This window comes from Oncorhynchus gorbuscha, linkage group LG07 (genome assembly GCF_021184085.1).
Source record: "Oncorhynchus gorbuscha isolate QuinsamMale2020 ecotype Even-year linkage group LG07, OgorEven_v1.0, whole genome shotgun sequence".
In the NCBI taxonomy this organism is placed as follows: Eukaryota; Metazoa; Chordata; class Actinopteri; order Salmoniformes; family Salmonidae; genus Oncorhynchus; species Oncorhynchus gorbuscha.
Window position 1 is genome coordinate 80,617,326 of NC_060179.1, and position 18,666 is coordinate 80,635,991.

Below are 18,666 nucleotides of genomic sequence, written 5' to 3' on the forward strand. Positions count from 1 at the left end.
CTCCATGGACTAGGACCACAGCTGGACTAGAGCTGCTAGGTAGGACCACAGCTCTCCATGGACTAGGGCTGCTAGGCAGAACCACAGCTCTCCATGGACTAGAGCTGCAAGGTAGGACCACAGCTCTCCATGGACTAGAGCTGCTAGGTAGGACCACAGCTCTCCATGACCTAGGGCTGCTAGGTAGGACCACAGCTCTCCATGACCTAGGGCTGCTAGGTAGGACCACAGCTCTCCATGACCTAGGGCTGCTAGGTAGGACCACAGCTCTCCATGACCTAGGGCTGCTAGGTAGGACCACAGCTCTCCATGACCTAGGGCTGCTAGGTAGGACCACAGCTCTCCATGGACTAGGGCTGCTAGGTAGGACCACAGCTCTCCATGGACTAGGGCTGCTAGGTAGGACCACAGCTCTGTGTGGATAATCCTAACACCATCTCAGGACTCCATGACCTAGGGCTGCTAGGTAGGACCACAGCTCTCCATGGACTAGGGCTGCTAGGTAGGACCACAGCTCTCCATGGACTAGGGCTGCTAGGTAGGACCACAGCTCTCCATGGACTAGGGCTGCTAGGCAGGACCACAGCTCTGTGTGGATAATCCTAACACCATCTCAGCTCTCCATGGACTAGGGCTGCTAGGTAGGACCACAGCTCTCCATGGACTAGGGCTGCTAGGTAGGACCACAGCTCTCCATGGACTAGAGCTGCTAGGTAGGACCACAGCTCTCCATGGACTAGGGCTGCTAGGTAGGACCACAGCTCTCCATGGACTAGGGCTGCTAGGTAGGACCACAGCTCTCCATGGACTAGGGCTGCTAGGTAGGACCACAGCTCTCCATGGACTAGAGCTGCTAGGTAGGACCACAGCTCTCCATGGACTAGGGCTGCTAGGCAGGACCACAGCTCTCCATGGACTAGGGCTGCTAGGTAGGACCACAGCTCTCCATGGACTAGGGCTGCTAGGTAGGACCACAGCTCTCCATGGACTAGAGCTGCTAGGCAGACAGGACTTTGTGTGTCATTCTAGATGAAGTATCCAGATCTCTCTGTAGATGAACAAAACAAAATACATACAATGTGATCTCTGTTTTGGAAATTGACTTTTTATATAGAGGGAATACACATTACTAATCTTCTACATGTATTTCAATCACAGGTGTTTTACTATAGCACACCACTAGATGGCCCTATTTATCTATCAGCTACAAACTGGCCCTATTTATCTATCAGCTACAAACTGGCCCCCAAATCAAATCTATCTATCAGCTGATATCTCAAAGTGCTGTACAGAAACCCAGCCTAAAACCCCAAACAGCAAACAATGCAGGTGTAAAAGCACCCTATCTATCTATCAGCTACAAACTGGCCCTATCTATCTATCAGCTACAAACTGGCCCTATCTATCTATCAGCTACAAACTGGCCCTATTTATCTATCAGCTACAAACTGGCCCTATCTATCTATCAGCTACAAACTGGCCCTATTTATCTATCAGCTACAAACTGGCCCTATCTATCTATCAGCTACAAACTGGCCCTATTTATCTATCAGCTACAAACTGGCCCTATTTATCTATCTATCAGCTACAAACTGGCCCTATTTATCTATCAGCTACAAACTGGCCCTATCTATCTATCAGCTACAAACTGGCCCTATTTATCTATCAGCTACAAACTGGCCCTATTTATCTATCAGCTACAACCTGGCCCTATTTATCTATCAGCTACAAACTGGCCCTATCTATCTATCAGCTACAAACTGGCCCTATTTATCTATCAGCTACAAACTGGCCCTATTTAGCTATCAGCTACAAACTGGCCCTATTTATCTATCAGCTACAAACTGGCCCTATTTATCTATCAGCTACAAACTGGCCCTATTTATCTATCTATCAGCTACAAACTGGCCCTATTTATCTATCAGCTACAAACTGGCCCTATTTATCTATCAGCTACAAACTGGCCCTATCTATTTATCTATCAGCTACAAACTGGCCCTATTTATCTATCAGCTACAAACTGGCCCCTATTTATCTATCAGCTACAAACTGGCCCTATCTATCTATCAGCTACAAACTGGCCCAATCTATCTATCAGCTACAAACTGGCCCTATTTATCTATCAGCTACAAACTGGCCCTATTTATCTATCTATCAGCTACAAACTGGCCCTATTTATCTATCTATCAGCTACAAACTGGCCCTATTTATCTATTAGCTACAAACACATAGGAAGGAAGTCTGTCGTACTGACCCTCTCAGTGTCCTTGCTCAGTGTCCTTGCTCAGTGTCCTTGATTCCTTCTGCTTTTTGAGCCATGATTAACAAAGTAACGTGCTTTGCCTGTCATAGACTTCATGTAGTAATTTGTACAGTAATACTGACCGTCAGAGCTCAGTGTCCTCGATGCCCTCTGGTTCCTCCAGGGTGTCCAGCCGTCTCTTACAAGCCTTTAGCAGCTTCTTCCTGGGTCCCAGTGGGATGTGTATGGAGGTCAGGTCCTGGTCTGAGCAGAGCAACAGAGCTTGGAGGTCAATCTTCTCCCTTCTGAAAATGGGCATGAACTCCCCCAGGCTCTGGGAGGCAAGAAACGTCTCCAGGCGTCCACTCTCAGGCTCCAGCTCCTCGTCCAGGCCCACGTCAGCCTCCTCCCAGGGCAGCTCCTCGTCCAGGCCCACGTCAGCCTCCTCCCAGGGCAGCTCCTGCAGGTTCCTCTCCTGGAGGCTCAGGGCACTCATGATGCTGTCTATCTTTATTGCATCATCCAGGCTGGTCTGGCGCCGGGGGAGACGGCCATGGAGGCGGACGTTAGGGGCACGACCCACCGGCTCGGAGCCAGCCACAGAACCCTCGTCCCGGGCTCCAATGGCGAAGAGGCCATCGGAGACGTAGTTCCGTCGGAACACCATGGTTCCAAGACCGGGCCGGGTGAAAAGGGAGTCACGGCCCGAGTCAGTGCTGATCTCGGAGTAGGCGGCCTCGTGGAGAACCGGGTTGCTGATGGCACGGGAGAGGTGGAAGATGGTGTCGGCCCTTCATCGTCATCGTAGTGGTCGTTGTCATGGTGATCGTGGTTGTTGCCGTGGTGAGGGAACATGTCCCGGATGTTGAGGCGCGAGTGGTCCTGAGAGTTGGCGTAAGTTTCCTGTTGAAGGAACATTAATGAAGAGAAACCATTTTAATGGAAATAACCCAGGAGGTTTCAGCACTAAGCCTGTGGGAAATGTAATGGAAATAACCCAGGTTTAAGCACTAAGCCTGTGGGAAATGTATTGGAAATAACCCAGGAGGTTTCAGCACTAAGCCTGTGGGAAATGTAATGGAAATAACCCAGGATGTTTCAGCACTAAGCCTGTGGGAAATGTAATGGAAATAACCCAGGAGGTTTCAGCACTAAGCCTGTGGGAAATGTAATGGAAATAACCCAGGAGGTTTCAGCACTAAGCCTGTGGGAAATGTATTGGAAATAACCCAGGTTTCAGCACTAAGCCTGTGGGAAATGTAATGGAAATAACAGGAGGTTTCAGCACTAAGCCTGTGGGAAATGTATTGGAAATAACCCAGGAGGTTTCAGCACTAAGCCTGTGGGAAATGTAATGGGTTTGGAAGAATAGAGTGCGTTTATTTTCTAAAGCTAACTTTCCGTTAGTTAGAGCCAACTGTTTTGGATGTTGTGTCTTTACATACAGTAGCTACTTGTTCTACCTGCTTTAGGAACATGACGTCCTGGCCAAGCTGAAGGCCAGACAGCGAGCGAACGCTCTTCCTCCCATCCTCGTAGATCTTAAAGGTGCCGTCCACCTGTTTCTTCTTCTCTAGCTTCTTGTGAATCTTGGTCCTCCCCTTGGCTGTGGAGTGTACAGTGGCCTGTATAGATTGAAAAGATCGACATGTGGACTCAGCAGAGGACATTACACAGATCATTTACTAAATGTAAAGCAAGGCAGAGTTTGACATATGAAAAAGGACAATGATCAATAGCTGAAATTTATTGAGCTTACTCCTTAACTTATTTATCAGGGAACGTAAAAACAATATCAAATGATTTATTCAAACTGCCGTTGACTATCATGAGAAATTGACAGCGAAGCAGCAGGGAAGAAATGCTTTTGACCTCTGACCTGTGAGTATGGCATGTTGGCAGTGTTGAACTGAGGAAGATTGCGGCTTAGCGTGCTGCTGCTGTTATAACTAGAGAAACTCATGGCGTCTGAGTTATCCGACCTCACGCTCTCCTTCAGGAACGTTCTCTCCAGCCGCTGGTGGTGTTTCTGCTGCATCTTCACACAGTCCTTTATCCTCCTTTCTGTTGCGCGGAATGCTCTGTCTTTCAGCTTCTCCACCAGCTTGTAGAAGAAGTAGATCTATTTATTCACTATTTAAATATCACATATACACCATTGCAGTTTAGGCTATACAATTCAAAGTGAGTATTCAAAACATTAAGAACAATCTTTCCATGACATAGACTGACCCAGGTGAAAGCTATGATCCCTTATCGATGTCACTTGTTAAATCCACTTCGATCAGTGCAGATGAAGAGGAGGAGACGGGTTAAAGAAGGATGTTTAAACCTTGAGACATGGATTGGGTATATGTGCCATTCAGAGGTTGAATAGGCAAGGAAAAATACTGAAGTGCTTTTGAACGGGGTAGGCGCCAGGAGCGCCGGTTTGACTTTGCAACTCAATATTAGGAAGTTGTTCCTAATTAGTATTATATATTTTTTTACCTTTATTTAACTGACTTGCCTAGTTAAGAACACATTCTTATGTACAATGACGGTGTACTAAAAAGCAAAAGGCTTCCCTTGGGATTAAAAATAAATAAATAAATAAAATACAGGACAAAACACACATCACGACAAGAGAGACAACACTACATAAAGAGAGACACTACAACACTACATAAAGAGAGACAACACTACATAAAGAGAGACACCACAACACTACATAAAGAGAGACAACACTACATAAAGAGAGACACCACGACATAAAGAGAGACACCACAACACTATATAAATAGAGACACCACAACACTACATAAAGAGAGACACCACAACACTACATAAAGAGAGACAACACAACACTACATAAAGAGAGACACCACTACATAAAGAAAGACACCACAACACGACATAAAGACACCACGACATAAAGAGAGACACCACAACACTACATAAATAGAGACACCACAACACTACATAAAGAGAGACACCACAACACTACATAAAGAGAGACACTACAACACTACATAAAGAGAGACAACACAACACTACATAGAGAGAGACAACACAACACTACATAAAGAGAGACAACACTACATAAAGAGAGACAACACTACATAAAAGAGAGACAACACTACATAAAGAGAGACACTACAACACTACATAGAGAGAGACACCACAACACTACATAAAGAGAGACACCACAACACTACATAAAGAGAGACAACACTACATAAAGAGAGACAACACTACATAAAGAGAGACACCACAACACTACACAAAGAGAGACAACACTACATAAAGAGAGACACCACAACACTACACAAAGAGAGACACCACAACACTACACAAAGAGAGACAACACTACATAAAGAGAGACAACACTACATAAAGAGAGACAACACTACACAAAGAGAGACAACACTACATAAAGAGAGACAACACTACATAAAGAGAGACAACACTACATAGAGAGAGACAACACAACACTACATAAAGAGAGACAACACTACACAAAGAGAGACAACACTACATAAAGAGAGACAACACTACATAGAGAGAGACAACACAACACTACATAAAGAGAGACAACACAACACTACATAGAGAGAGACAACACAACACTACATAAAGAGAGACAACACTACACAAAGAGAGACAAACACTAAAAGAGACAACACAACATAAAGAGAGACAACACTACATAAAGAGAGACACACAACACTACATAAAGAGAGAGAGAGACAACACAACACACATAAAAGAGAGACAACACTAAAGAGAGACAACACTACATAAAGAGAGACAACACTACATAAAGAGACACAACACTACATAGAGAGAGACAACACACTACATAAAGAGAGACACACTACATAAAGAGAGACAACACTACATAGAGAGAGACAACACAACACTACATAAAGAGAGACAACACAACACTACATAAAGAGAGACAACACTACATAAAGAGAGACAACACTACATAAAGAGAGACAACACTACATAGAGAGAGACAACACAACACTACATAAAGAGAGACAACACTACATAGAGAGAGACAACACAACACTACATAAAGAGAGACAACACCACAACACATACATAAAGAGAGACATAGAGAGAGACAACACAACACTACATAAAGAGAGACTACAAAGAGAGACACTACATAAAGAGAGACACCACAACACTACAGACAACACTACATAAAGAGAGACTACATAAAGAGAGACAACACAACACTACATAAAGAGAGACAACACAACACTACATACAAAAGAGAGAGACAACACTACATAGAGAGAGACAACACTACATAGACAGACAACACTACATAAAGAGAGACAACACAACATAAAGAGAGACAACACTACATAGAGAGAGACAACACAACATAAAGAGAGACAACACTACATAAAGAGAGACAACACTACATAAAGAGAGACAACACAACACTACATAAAGAGAGACAACACTACATAAAGAGAGACAACACAACACTACATAAAGAGAGACAACACAATACTACATAAATAGAGACACTACAACACTACATAAAGAGAGACAACACAACACACACACAAACACATACAACACTAGAGAGAGACAACACTACATAAATAGAGACAACACAACACTACATAAATAGAGACACTACAACAAATAAAGAGAGACACTACAACACTACATAAAGAGAGACACTACAACACTACATAAAGAGAGACTCTACAACACTACATAAAGAGAGACACTACAACACTACATAAAGAGAGACAACACAACACTACATAAAGAGAGACAACACTACATAAATAGAGACACTACAACACTACATAAAGAGAGACAACACTACATAAATAGAGACACTACAACACTACATAAAGAGAGACTCTACAACACTACATAAAGAGAGACACATAGAGAGAGACAACACAACACTACATAAAGAGAGACAACACTACATAAAGAGAGACACTACAACACTACATAAAGAGAGACAACACAACACTACATAAAGAGAGACACTACAACACTACATAAAGAGAGACAACACTACATAAATAGAGACAACACTACATAAATAGAGACAACACTACATAAATAGAGACACTACAACACTACATATATAGAGACCTAAGACAACAACATAGCATGGTAGCAACACAACATGACACATACAACAACATGGTAGCAACAACAACATGACAACAACATAAATAGAGTAGCAACAACACTACATAAATGACAACAACATGGTAGCAACACAACATGACAACAACATGGTAGCAACACAACATGACAACAACATGGTAGCAACACAACATGGCAGCAGCACAAAATATGGTACAAAAATTATTGGGCACAGACAACAACACAAAGGGCAAGAAGGTAGAGACAACAATACATCACGCAAAGCAGCCACAACTGTCAGTAAGAGTGTCCATGATTGAGTCTTTGAATTACGAGATGGAGATAAAACTGTCCAGTTTGAGTGTTTGTTGCAACTCGTTCCAGTCGCTAGCTGCAGTGAACTGAAAAGACGAGTGACCCATGGATGTGTGTACTTTGGGGACTTTCGACAGAATGTGACTGGCAGAACAGGTGTATAACAAATATAATTTAAACAATAACTGAAATATAATTCAAGTACAAACATTTTGTTTAAAGGGATACAAGTATGATGGTAAAATATATATTTTTTACAACCTACTGGTATAAAATTGGTATTTGTATTTTATTTGGATCCCCATTAACTGTTGCCAAAGCAGCAACTACCTTTCCTGGGGTCCACATTGAATATGACAAATGACATAATACAGAACATTAGTAGACAAGAACAGAACTACGTACATTTACAAATGATATGTAGGCTATACGTGCCAATGGTCATTTAGTAGTCTCAGTAATGTTTCTTCCTGTGATCAGATGACTGTTCCTTGTCATTGCTCCGGATACCTCACCTTGGGGTTGAGGACAGACTGCTTGGCGGCGATGGAGTCCAGGTATCGGACACAGTCCATGTGGCTCTTGGTGGCGGCCATGTCGAGGGGCGTGTGGTAGTCGTTGTCCAGGCACCACACATTGGCACCGAACGACACCAGGAAGGACAGGCAGCTGTGGTGGCCGTTGGCGGCGGCCAGATGGAGCGGAGTGTTGCCCCAAATATCACACTTGTCAGGGTCACCTCTGGGAGGAGGGAGAGGAGGAGAAGGAACACAAGGATTAAAAAGACACAGTACATAATAAAACTCAGGCCTTTTACCGCTGCTTCAGCGTAGGCCATCAATTACAGATGTTAACATGTACTTTCCTACATCCAGATTTACTTCTGGACAACAAAAAAATCACACTCGATTTCCATCCAGGAATAGACTTAATCTGGTTCCGGGAAACTGAGACATGGTGTGTATACCTACCGTATGTGTGTGACACCCGATAATGACATGATAATGACCTGATAATGACCTGATAATGACCCGATAATGACCCGATAATGTCCTGATCATGACCTGATCGCGCCCGATTATTTTTATTTATTTATTTTACCTTTATTTTACTAGGCAAGTCAGTTAAGAACAAATTCTTATTTACAATGACGGCCTAGGAACAGTGGGTTAACTGCCTGTTCAGGGGCAGAACGACAGATTTGTACCTTGTCAGCTCGGGGGTTTGAACTTGCAACCTTCCGGTTACTAGTGCAACGCTCTAACCACTAGGCTACCCTGCCGCCCCAAATGCCAATGACCTGATAATGACACAATAATGACACAATAATGACCTGGTAACGATCATGGCATTAACATGATAATGACATGATAATGACCCGATAATGACCCAATAATGACTCTGTAAATCAACAGGTTTACAGAACAGAGAAAAATGAACCCACCTCTGCTTAGCTATGCCTCTTTCACAGTAAATTCAGGAAGTAAGATGACCCAATTGGGTGACCTCATGTCATACTGCTGACTACCATTTCTACTGTGCTGACTACAGACCATGACTCTGCAACTTATAATTATACCTTTAAACAAATACAAAGTGACATATATACCCTCAAACAGTGAGGGATCTTTTGATGAAAAGGCACAAACATTATACAACACAAGGATGTCATGACATGACAGTTATATATCACTTCCTGCTTTGCGTGTCAGAGCCCCTCCCCTTTCCTGTGTTGCCCTCACCCATCCGGTCCAGCGTGGCTGTGGTGTGATTAATAATTGAGGTGGTGCAGGTGAAACATTACAGCGATGTTAACATGTATTATTCAACATATGGACTGAGAATCTTTTCTCTCACAGACACCCAGAGAAGCTGTGACCCCAGTGAGCCGCAAAGGTCAACACCTGGGCCATGTTCAGTTGCCAAATGTTGTCGAACATGGCAGATAGAAATGCCACAAAAAGAGCAGTTGTGATTCATTATTCTACAAGTCAGTTTGTTCTACATAACATATTTCTATCTGAACATTCCAAAATGTTGCATCCTGATGAACGCTGGCTGTTCTTCATACACTTGACCCTGATTTCTACTTCCTGCATGTCTGTACAAATTGAACATTCATGCATTTACATACATCGTCATCGTCATCGTCAATATGCATCGTCATCAATGTGCATCAAAGAGATCTGAGTATCAACGGGACAACCAAGAGATCTGACTATCAACGGGACAACCAAGAGATCTGACTATCAACGGGACAACCAAGAGATCTGACTATCAACGGGACAACCAAGAGATCTGACTATCAACGGGACAACCAAGTATCAACGGGACAACCAAGTATCAACGGGACAGCCCAGAGATCTGACTATCAACGGGACAACCAAGAGATCTGACTATCAACGGGACAACCAAGAGATCTGAGTATCAACAGGACAGCCAAGAGATCTGACTATCAACGGGACAACCAAGAGATCTGACTATCAACGGGACAACCAAGAGATCTGAGTATCAACAGGACAGCCAAGAGATCTGACTATCAACGGGACAACCAAGAGATCCGACTATCAACGGGACAACCAAGAGATCTGACTCAACAGTAAGCCAACCCTACTACCCGACAATGTGGCCCAGTTAAAGACCAAAACAACTGGGGTTGATACGTGAATAAAACAAAGCCTCATAACTTTCTTGTTTTCATGTATCATTTATTTGAAAATTAGGCTACAGCTTCTGATTTCCAAATCTGCTCGCTCAATCTCAGGAAATAGTAATAGGACACTATTATGTCCCCCAGTCAGAGCATCTATATTCAGTGTATGAAATATGTTCCCCAGTCAGAGCATCTAAATTTAGTGCATGAAATATGTCCCCCAGTTAGAGCATCTAAATTCAGTGCCATTTAGTCCAAGATCATGTCTAATAGTTCTGGTAAACCATCCTATATGTTCAGCCCCATTCTTTTCCTTGTACCTTTTAGATACGACATAGAAAGAGGCCCGTATAAAGCAGAGAAGAAGTAGGAGTATTGCTAAGTTCCGGTAGTATGCAAGCTCCTCCTAATTTTTTGCAGGCCTTCTGATATCCACCACAGCTCTGGGCCTGTCCATCCCTATCTCAGCCACCACCAGCCTGGGCCTGTCCATCCTTATCTCAGCCACCACCAGCCTGGACCTGTCCATCCTTATCTCAGCCACCACCAGCCTGGGCCTGTCCATCCTTATCTCAGCCACCACCAACCTGGGCCTGTCCATCCTTATCTCAGCCACCACCAGCCTGGGCCTGTCCATCCCTATCTCAGCCACCACCAGCTCTGGGCCTATCCATCCTTATCTCAGTCACCACCAGCCTGGGCCTGTCCATCCCTATCTCAGCCACCACCAGCCTGGGCCTGTCCATCCCTATCTCAGCCACCACCAGCTCTGGGACTGTCCATCCCTATCTCAGCCACCACCAGCCTGGGCCTGTCCATCCTTATCTCAGCCACCACCAGCCTGGGCCTGTCCATCCCTATCTCAGCCACCACCAGCTCTGGGCCTGTCCATCCTTATCTCAGTCACCACCAGCCTGGGCCTGTCCATCCCTATCTCAGCCACCACCAGCCTGGGCCTGTCCATCCTTATCTCAGCCACCACCAGCCTGGACCTGTCCATTCTTATCTCAGCCACCACCAGCCTGGACCTGTCCATCCTTATCTCAGCCACCACCAGCCTGGACCTGTCCATCCTTATCTCAGCCACCACCAGCCTGGGCCTGTCCATCCCTATCTCAGCCACCACCAGCCTGGACCTGTCCATCCTTATCTCAGCCACCACCAGCCTGGACCTGTCCATCCCTATCTCAGCCACCACCAGCCTGGGCCTGTCCATCCTTATCTCAGCCACCACCAGCCTGGACCTGTCCATTCTTATCTCAGCCACCACCAGCCTGGACCTGTCCATCCTTATCTCAGCCACCACCAGCCTGGACCTGTCCATCCTTATCTCAGCCACCACCAGCCTGGGCCTTTGCTGCAGCATCAATGCTCCGGGACTGTTGTTAGAGGATCTGTCTGTCCTATTAGTCCTATCCCTCACCCTGACCTTTCCTCTACAGACAAAATCTACGCTGTTAATATCTAATTTACACTTCTGACACTGCTGCTTCTTTCAGGCATCAATATCTACTGCTCTCTCCACACTTAATTACCATCATGCCTTATAAACCTGTCACTAAGGTCTTGACATATACCTGGAGTATTGACCCTACTCTCCTACTCTCTTCTTCCCCCTACCCTCCTCTGATCTCTGCCTACCCTCCTCTTGTCCTCTCCCCCTACCCTCCTCTTGTCCTCTCTCTCTCTCTCTCTACTCTCCTCTTCTGCCCTATCTCGCTCTCTGTACCCTCCCTCTCTACTCTCCTCTTCTGCCCTCTCTCCCTACCCTCCTCCTCCTGTCCTCTCCCCCTACCCGCCTCCTCCTGTCCCTCCTGCACTGTCCTCGCTCCCTGCCCTCCTCTTGTCCCATCTCCCACCACCCTCCTCCTCCTGTCCTCTCCCCCCTGTCCTCTCTCCCTACCCTCCTCTTGTCCCATCTCCCCCTACCCTCCTCCTCTCTTCTACTCTGGTTCTCCTGGGTGCTGTCTACACCATATTGGGTTGTCAAAAGGCTCTCTAAATAGGCGTTATAGCCCTTCCATCCACACCTGCTTGTCCAGCACTTAAACCTTCCACAAAAGAGAGGTATTTTTACCTATACTGTCTGTACACATGCACAAAGGAGCTTCGGTAGCTGAAAGAGTAGCCTACTTATCAAACGATAACATAGCCTTACTCCTAAATCCCGCGTCTCTCTTGTTTCCCATTGGAAGTCAGAAAGCACCATTGCTAGACTGCTGAGGGTATATTCTGACCGTACAGGACCTTCTGACTGGGAGATGTATATTAAAACAATTTTTTAAACCTTTATTTAACTAGGCAAGTCAGTTAAAAACAAATTATTATTTACAATGACGGCCTACCCCGGGCAAACCCCGGACAAACCCCGGACAAACCCCGGACAAACCCCGGACAAACCCCGGACAAACCCTAATGACACTGGGCCAATTGTGCACCGCCCTATGGGACTTCCAATCACGGCCGGTTGTGATACAGCCTGGAATTGAACCAGGGTCTGTAGTGATGCCTCTAGCACTGAGATGCAAGATGGCGCCGGAGAACAATCGGCCGTATTTCTAACCAATTGTGTTTTTTTGTTTGTTTCTTTGCGTTGTTTGTAACTTATTTTTTTTACTTATTGTGTTTATAATGTTGCTGCTACCATATCTCTCATGACCGAAAAAAAAACTTCTGGTCATTAGAACTGTGATTGCTCACCACGGACTGGCAGAATACTATTTTTCCTTTAACGAGTCCGACGAGCCTGACGTGAATGACATACTGCTCTCCCGGGAACAGGCCCAGATCCCCGTCATTTGTGTGAAGAGAAGGCGGAGTAACAGGGGCCAGAGGGCGGCCTGCCTTCTGAGAATTCAAAGGCAATCTAATAAATCCCCATTTCTTCCATTCGGCTAACAAACTTTGGAAAATATATTGATGTCCTACGCGGAAGATTGGTAGTTTAATGGGACATTCAAAATTGTGATATCTTAAGCTTCACGGAGTCGTGGCTGAACAATGACATTATCAACATACAGCTGGCTGGTTATACGCTGTATAAGTAGGACAGAACAGCAGCATCTGGTAAGACAAGGGGCGGTGGACTATGTATTTTTGTAAATAACAGCTGGTGCACGATATCTAAGGAAGTCTCAAGGTTTTAGACCACACTATCTACCTAGAGAGTTTTCATCTGTAATTTTCGTAGCTGTCCACATTCCACCACAGACTGATGCTGGCAATAAGAGCGCACTCAATGAGCTGTATTCCGCCATGAGCAAACAGGAAAACGTTGACCCAGAGGCGGCGCTCCTAGTAGCCGGGGACTTTAACGCAAGGAAACTTAAATCTGTCTTACCAAACTTCTATCATATACTACTGTAGCTCACAAGGACAGGAGTTCGAACTTACCCGCAGGCTAACAATGTGGTGGAGGAGTGGGCCCTTTCAAAAGTCAGTCTGAATGAAAACACCTCTGATTCAGAGGTGTTGGGTTAAAAGCGGAAGACACATTTCAGTTGAAGGCATTCAGTTGTACAACCGACTGGTATTCCCCTTTCCCTTTCCACTGCTACTTCCATAGAGGTGTGTGTGTGTGTGTGTGTGTGTGTGTGTGTGTGTGTGTGTGTGTGTGTGTGTGTGTGTGTGTGTGTGTGTGTGTGTGTGTGTGTGTGTGTGTGTGTGTGTGTGTGTGTGTGTGTGTGTGTGTGTGTGTGTGTGTGTGTGTGTGTGTGTGTGTGTGTGTGTGTGTGTGTGTGTGTGCGTGTGCGTGCGTGTGCGTGTGTGTGTGTCTGTGTGTGTGTGTGTGTACACGCTTGCACACGCGCATAAGTATTCACGCAGCACGGTTGTGCATTGGTGTCTGAGAGAGTATTGGTTAGCAGGCCATCCTTCTGTCAGTGACATTTGCCTTTGATTAGGCTTGTTAAAATGGAAACACAGAGGTGTCCATCACATTAACAGCCATGTTGGACGGGGTGAGGAGGGTCAAACTAGCAGACATAAATCCCGAGCTGGCACTAAAGTGGCCGTTTGAATGTAAATGTTGTTCCTAGACAGTAATCTGAACCAGTTGACTGAAGGTTTTAGTGATCTTCTGCAGTTCAATGCCAGGTTAGCGTGTTGGATTCCTGGACCAGCCTGTCATGGCTCTGATCCAACCAGTTCCCATCACCATGACTGTCTGGTAAACCTGTCATGGCTCTGATCCAACCAGTTCCCATCACCATGACTGTCTGGTAAACCTGTAATGGCCCTGATCCAACCAGTTCCCATCACCATGACTGTCTGGTAAACCTGTAATGGCCCTGATTCAACCAGTTCCCATCACCATGACTGTCTGGTAAACCTGTAATGGCCCTGATCCAACCAGTTCCCATCACCATGACTGTCTGGTAAACCTGTCATGGCCCTGATCCAACCAGTTCCCATCACCATGACTGTCTGGTAAACCTGTGATGGCTCTGATCCAACCAGTTCCCATCACCATGACTGTCTGGTAAACCTGTAATGGCCCTGATCCAACCAGTTCCCATCACCATGACTGTCTGGTAAACCTGTAATGGCCCTGATCCAACCAGTTCCCATCACCATGACTGTCTGGTAAACCTGTCATGGCTCTGATCCAACCAGTTCCCATCACCATGACTGTCTGGTAAACCTGTCATGGCTCTGATCCAACCAGTTCCCATCACCATGACTGTCTGGTAAACCTGTCATGGCCCTGATCCAACCAGTTCCCATCACCATGACTGTCTGGTAAACCTGTGATGGCTCTGATCCAACCAGTTCCCATCACCATGACTGTCTGGTAAACCTGTCATGGCTCTGATCCAACCAGTTCCCATCACCATGACTGTCTGGTAAACCTGTCATGGCCCTGATCCAACCAGTTCCCATCACCATGACTGTCTGGTAAACCTGTCATGGCTCTGATCCAACCAGTTCCCATCACCATGACTGTCTGGTAAACCTGTCATGGCTCTGATCCAACCAGTTCCCATCACCATGACTGTCTGGTAAACCTGTAATGGCCCTGATCCAACCAGTTCCCATCACCATGACTGTCTGGTAAACCTGTCATGGATCTGATCCAACCAGTTTCCATCACCATGACTGTCTGGTAAACCTGTCATGGCCCTGATCCAACCAGTTCCCATCACCATGACTGTCTGGTAAACCTGTGATGGCTCTGATCCAACCAGTTCCCATCACCATGACTGTCTGGTAAACCTGTCATGGCTCTGATCCAACCAGTTCCCATCACCATGACTGTCTGGTAAACCTGTCATGGCCCTGATCCAACCAGTTCCCATCACCATGACTGTCTGGTAAACCTGTGATGGCTCTGATCCAACCAGTTCCCATCACCATGACTGTCTGGTAAACCTGTCATGGCTCTGATCCAACCAGTTCCCATCACCATGACTGTCTGGTAAACCTGTCATGGCCCTGATCCAACCAGTTCCCATCACCATGACTGTCTGGTAAACCTGTAATGGCCCTGATCCAACCAGTTCCCATCACCATGACTGTCTGGTAAACCTGTCATGGCTCTGATCCAACCAGTTCCCATCACCATGACTGTCTGGTAAACCTGTAATGGCCCTGATCCAACCAGTTCCCATCACCATGACTGTCTGGTAAACCTGTGATGGCTCTGATCCAACCAGTTCCCATCACCACGACTGTCTGGTAAACCTGTCATGGATCTGATCCAACCAGTTTCCATCACCATGACTGTCTGGTAAACCTGTCATGGCCCTGATCCAACCAGTTCCCATCACCATGACTGTCTGGTAAACCTGTGATGGCTCTGATCCAACCAGTTCCCATCACCATGACTGTCTGGTAAACCTGTGATGGCTCTGATCCAACCAGTTCCCATCACCATGACTGTCTGGTAAACCTGTCATGGCTCTGATCCAACCAGTTCCCATCACCATGACTGTCTGGTAAACCTGTAATGGCCCTGATCCAACCAGTTCCCATCACCATGACTGTCTGGTAAACCTGTCATGGCCCTGATCCAACCAGTTCCCATCACCATGACTGTCTGGTAAACCTGTCATGGCTCTGATCCAACCAGTTCCCATCACCATGACTGTCTGGTAAACCTGTCATGGCCCTGATCCAACCAGTTCCCATCACCATGACTGTCTGGTAAACCTGTCATGGCCCTGATCCAACCAGTTCCCATCACCATGACTGTCTGGTAAACCTGTAATGGCTCTGATCCAATCAGTTCCCATCACCATGACTGTCTGGTAAACCTGTCATGGCTCTGATATAACCAGTTCCCATCACCATGACTGTCTGGTAAACCTGTAATGGCCCTGATCCAACCAGTTCCCATCACCATGACTGTCTGGGTGCGTCCCCAATGGAGCCCTATTCCTTATATAAGTAAATAAACATTCGAGAAAGTATTCAGACGTCTTGTTCCACATTTTGTTATGTTACAGCCTTACTCTAAAATAGGTTCAATTAAAAAAAATGGACAGGACAACAACACCTAAGCACACAGCCATGACAACACAGGAGTGGCTTCGGGACAAGTCTCTGAATGTCCTTGAGTGGTCCAGCCAGAGCCCGGACTTAAACCCGATCTCTGGAGAGAACCTGACTTAGCTTGAGAAGATCTGCAGAGAAGAATGGAAGAAACTCCCCAAATACAGGTGTGCCAAGCAGGTACCTTCATTCCCAAGAAGACTAGAGGCTGTAATCGCTGCCAAAGGTGCTTCAACAAAGTATTGAGTAAAGGGTCTGAATACTTATGTAAATGTGATATTTCAGTTTTTTTATTTGCAAACATTTATAAAAACCTGCTTTCGATTTGTCATTATGGGGTATTGTGTGTAGATTAATGAGGGGGAAAAACGAATTAATCAATTTTAGAATAAAGCTGTAACGTAACTAAATGTGGAAAGGTCAAGGGGTCTGACTACTTTCCGAATGCACTGTATATAAACATATACATAATTGCATGTCTCTGGTCTAGGCTATATTGCTCTGACTCTGCCCTTTCAGATGGAAGGAAGTGAGAAGATACTGTGCATAAATTGCAAACTTGCCTTTGCGCACGCTGCACTGACATGCGACAATGCTCCTCCGCACCTGTTTGTTGACACTTCAACTGGTAGGCCAATTTGCAATCGGGACACCTGAGCTATTTTTTAAATTAGTTGCCTTGTTACTTCCTCGCAAGAGAAGCTATAGGCTTTATCGGCTGCTTAGGAAACGTAACGAAGCTTACCCTCTTCCCACAACGAGTCGGAGCGCATCAAGGTTGCCGTGGTACGCAGCCCATAACGTCGGTGTCATTCCGTCTTCATCGGGCGCGTTGAGCTGCTTCCGAGTGGCCTCTCTGAGTAGGTCCAGGTAGCCATCCCGGGCTGCCCGGTGGTACTTGTCGTTCATAGTGCCTACGGCTCTGATAGCCTGGCTCATGGTCAGTTATTTGGCATCTAGGTGTGCTAAGAGCTTTCCCTCCGAGGGGGCAAGTTTGTACAAGACGCTCAGTGTTCTGTTGGGTCGTAGGTTGACGCTTCCCCCAGGAAGGAGGCAGGGACTACAGAGAGAAGCCAGAGCGGTTGCCAGGGGGACACATCAGACGGTTGTCAAACAGGGAGGGGTTCAGAGAAGTTGACAGCCTTAAACCTGTGCAGATCATGGAGATCTCACTGTAATTATTTGTTTTAGTTTTAACCTTAATTAGCAAATGAATTGTGAATGCATTTTTTAAATCCATTAACAGTATTCAATTCTGAATAGTAGCCTAACAATTTCAATTAGGCCCGGCTAATTTTACTGAATCAATTAGTAATGTCATTATTCATTATTCATTATTGCATTTTAATAACATGTGCCACTGTACAGTAGATTACTAGCTCAGAACACGGAAACGATTCAACAGTAGCCTGACGAGCTTTTATGACTTTAGTATCAGATTATTTGAGTTCTTATCTCCTGCTATATCTGGGTAATATCTAGGTAACACAGAAGACTATATGAAGTCAGTGAATGGGTGCCGGCTGTGTTCAAACAAGCAGTAACAGGCACTGACGTTTTTTTCCTTTGGTATACATAACCACACGTTGGACAAACATTTCACCAAAACCCACACAGACTCTATGTATCCTTTGGAGACAAGCTCACACATGACAGAGTTGACAAACATTCTTTGAATAATTGAATTGCAAACAACAAAGAATACAAAGAACTGTTTTTTTAAAATGCGTGTTAGAATATAATACTTTTGAACCCATGTTTGGTATCTATCTGGAATTTGTTCTCTGATGGGAACTTTGATGCCTAAATGGATGTACTGTGTGATGTGTAATATATCTCTGTGATA

General features: G+C 45.4%; 1 protein-coding gene across 1 annotated transcript; it reads right to left on the reverse strand.

The window, feature by feature from the left end:
- Window positions 1–80: 80 nt before the first annotated feature.
- LOC124039383 (Usher syndrome type-1G protein homolog) lies at window positions 81–17,852 on the reverse strand. The gene is made up of 7 exons (XM_046355347.1): window positions 17,566–17,852; window positions 8,191–8,416; window positions 4,122–4,346; window positions 3,706–3,867; window positions 3,096–3,145; window positions 2,386–3,033; window positions 81–1,048 (listed from the first exon to the last, which is right to left on the reverse strand). Exons 1-6 carry the CDS (start codon window positions 17,757–17,759, stop codon window positions 2,388–2,390), a joined length of 1,503 nt encoding a protein of 500 aa, XP_046211303.1. The 5' UTR covers window positions 17,760–17,852; the 3' UTR covers window positions 81–1,048; window positions 2,386–2,387.
- Between the last annotated feature and the right edge of the window lie 814 nt (window positions 17,853–18,666).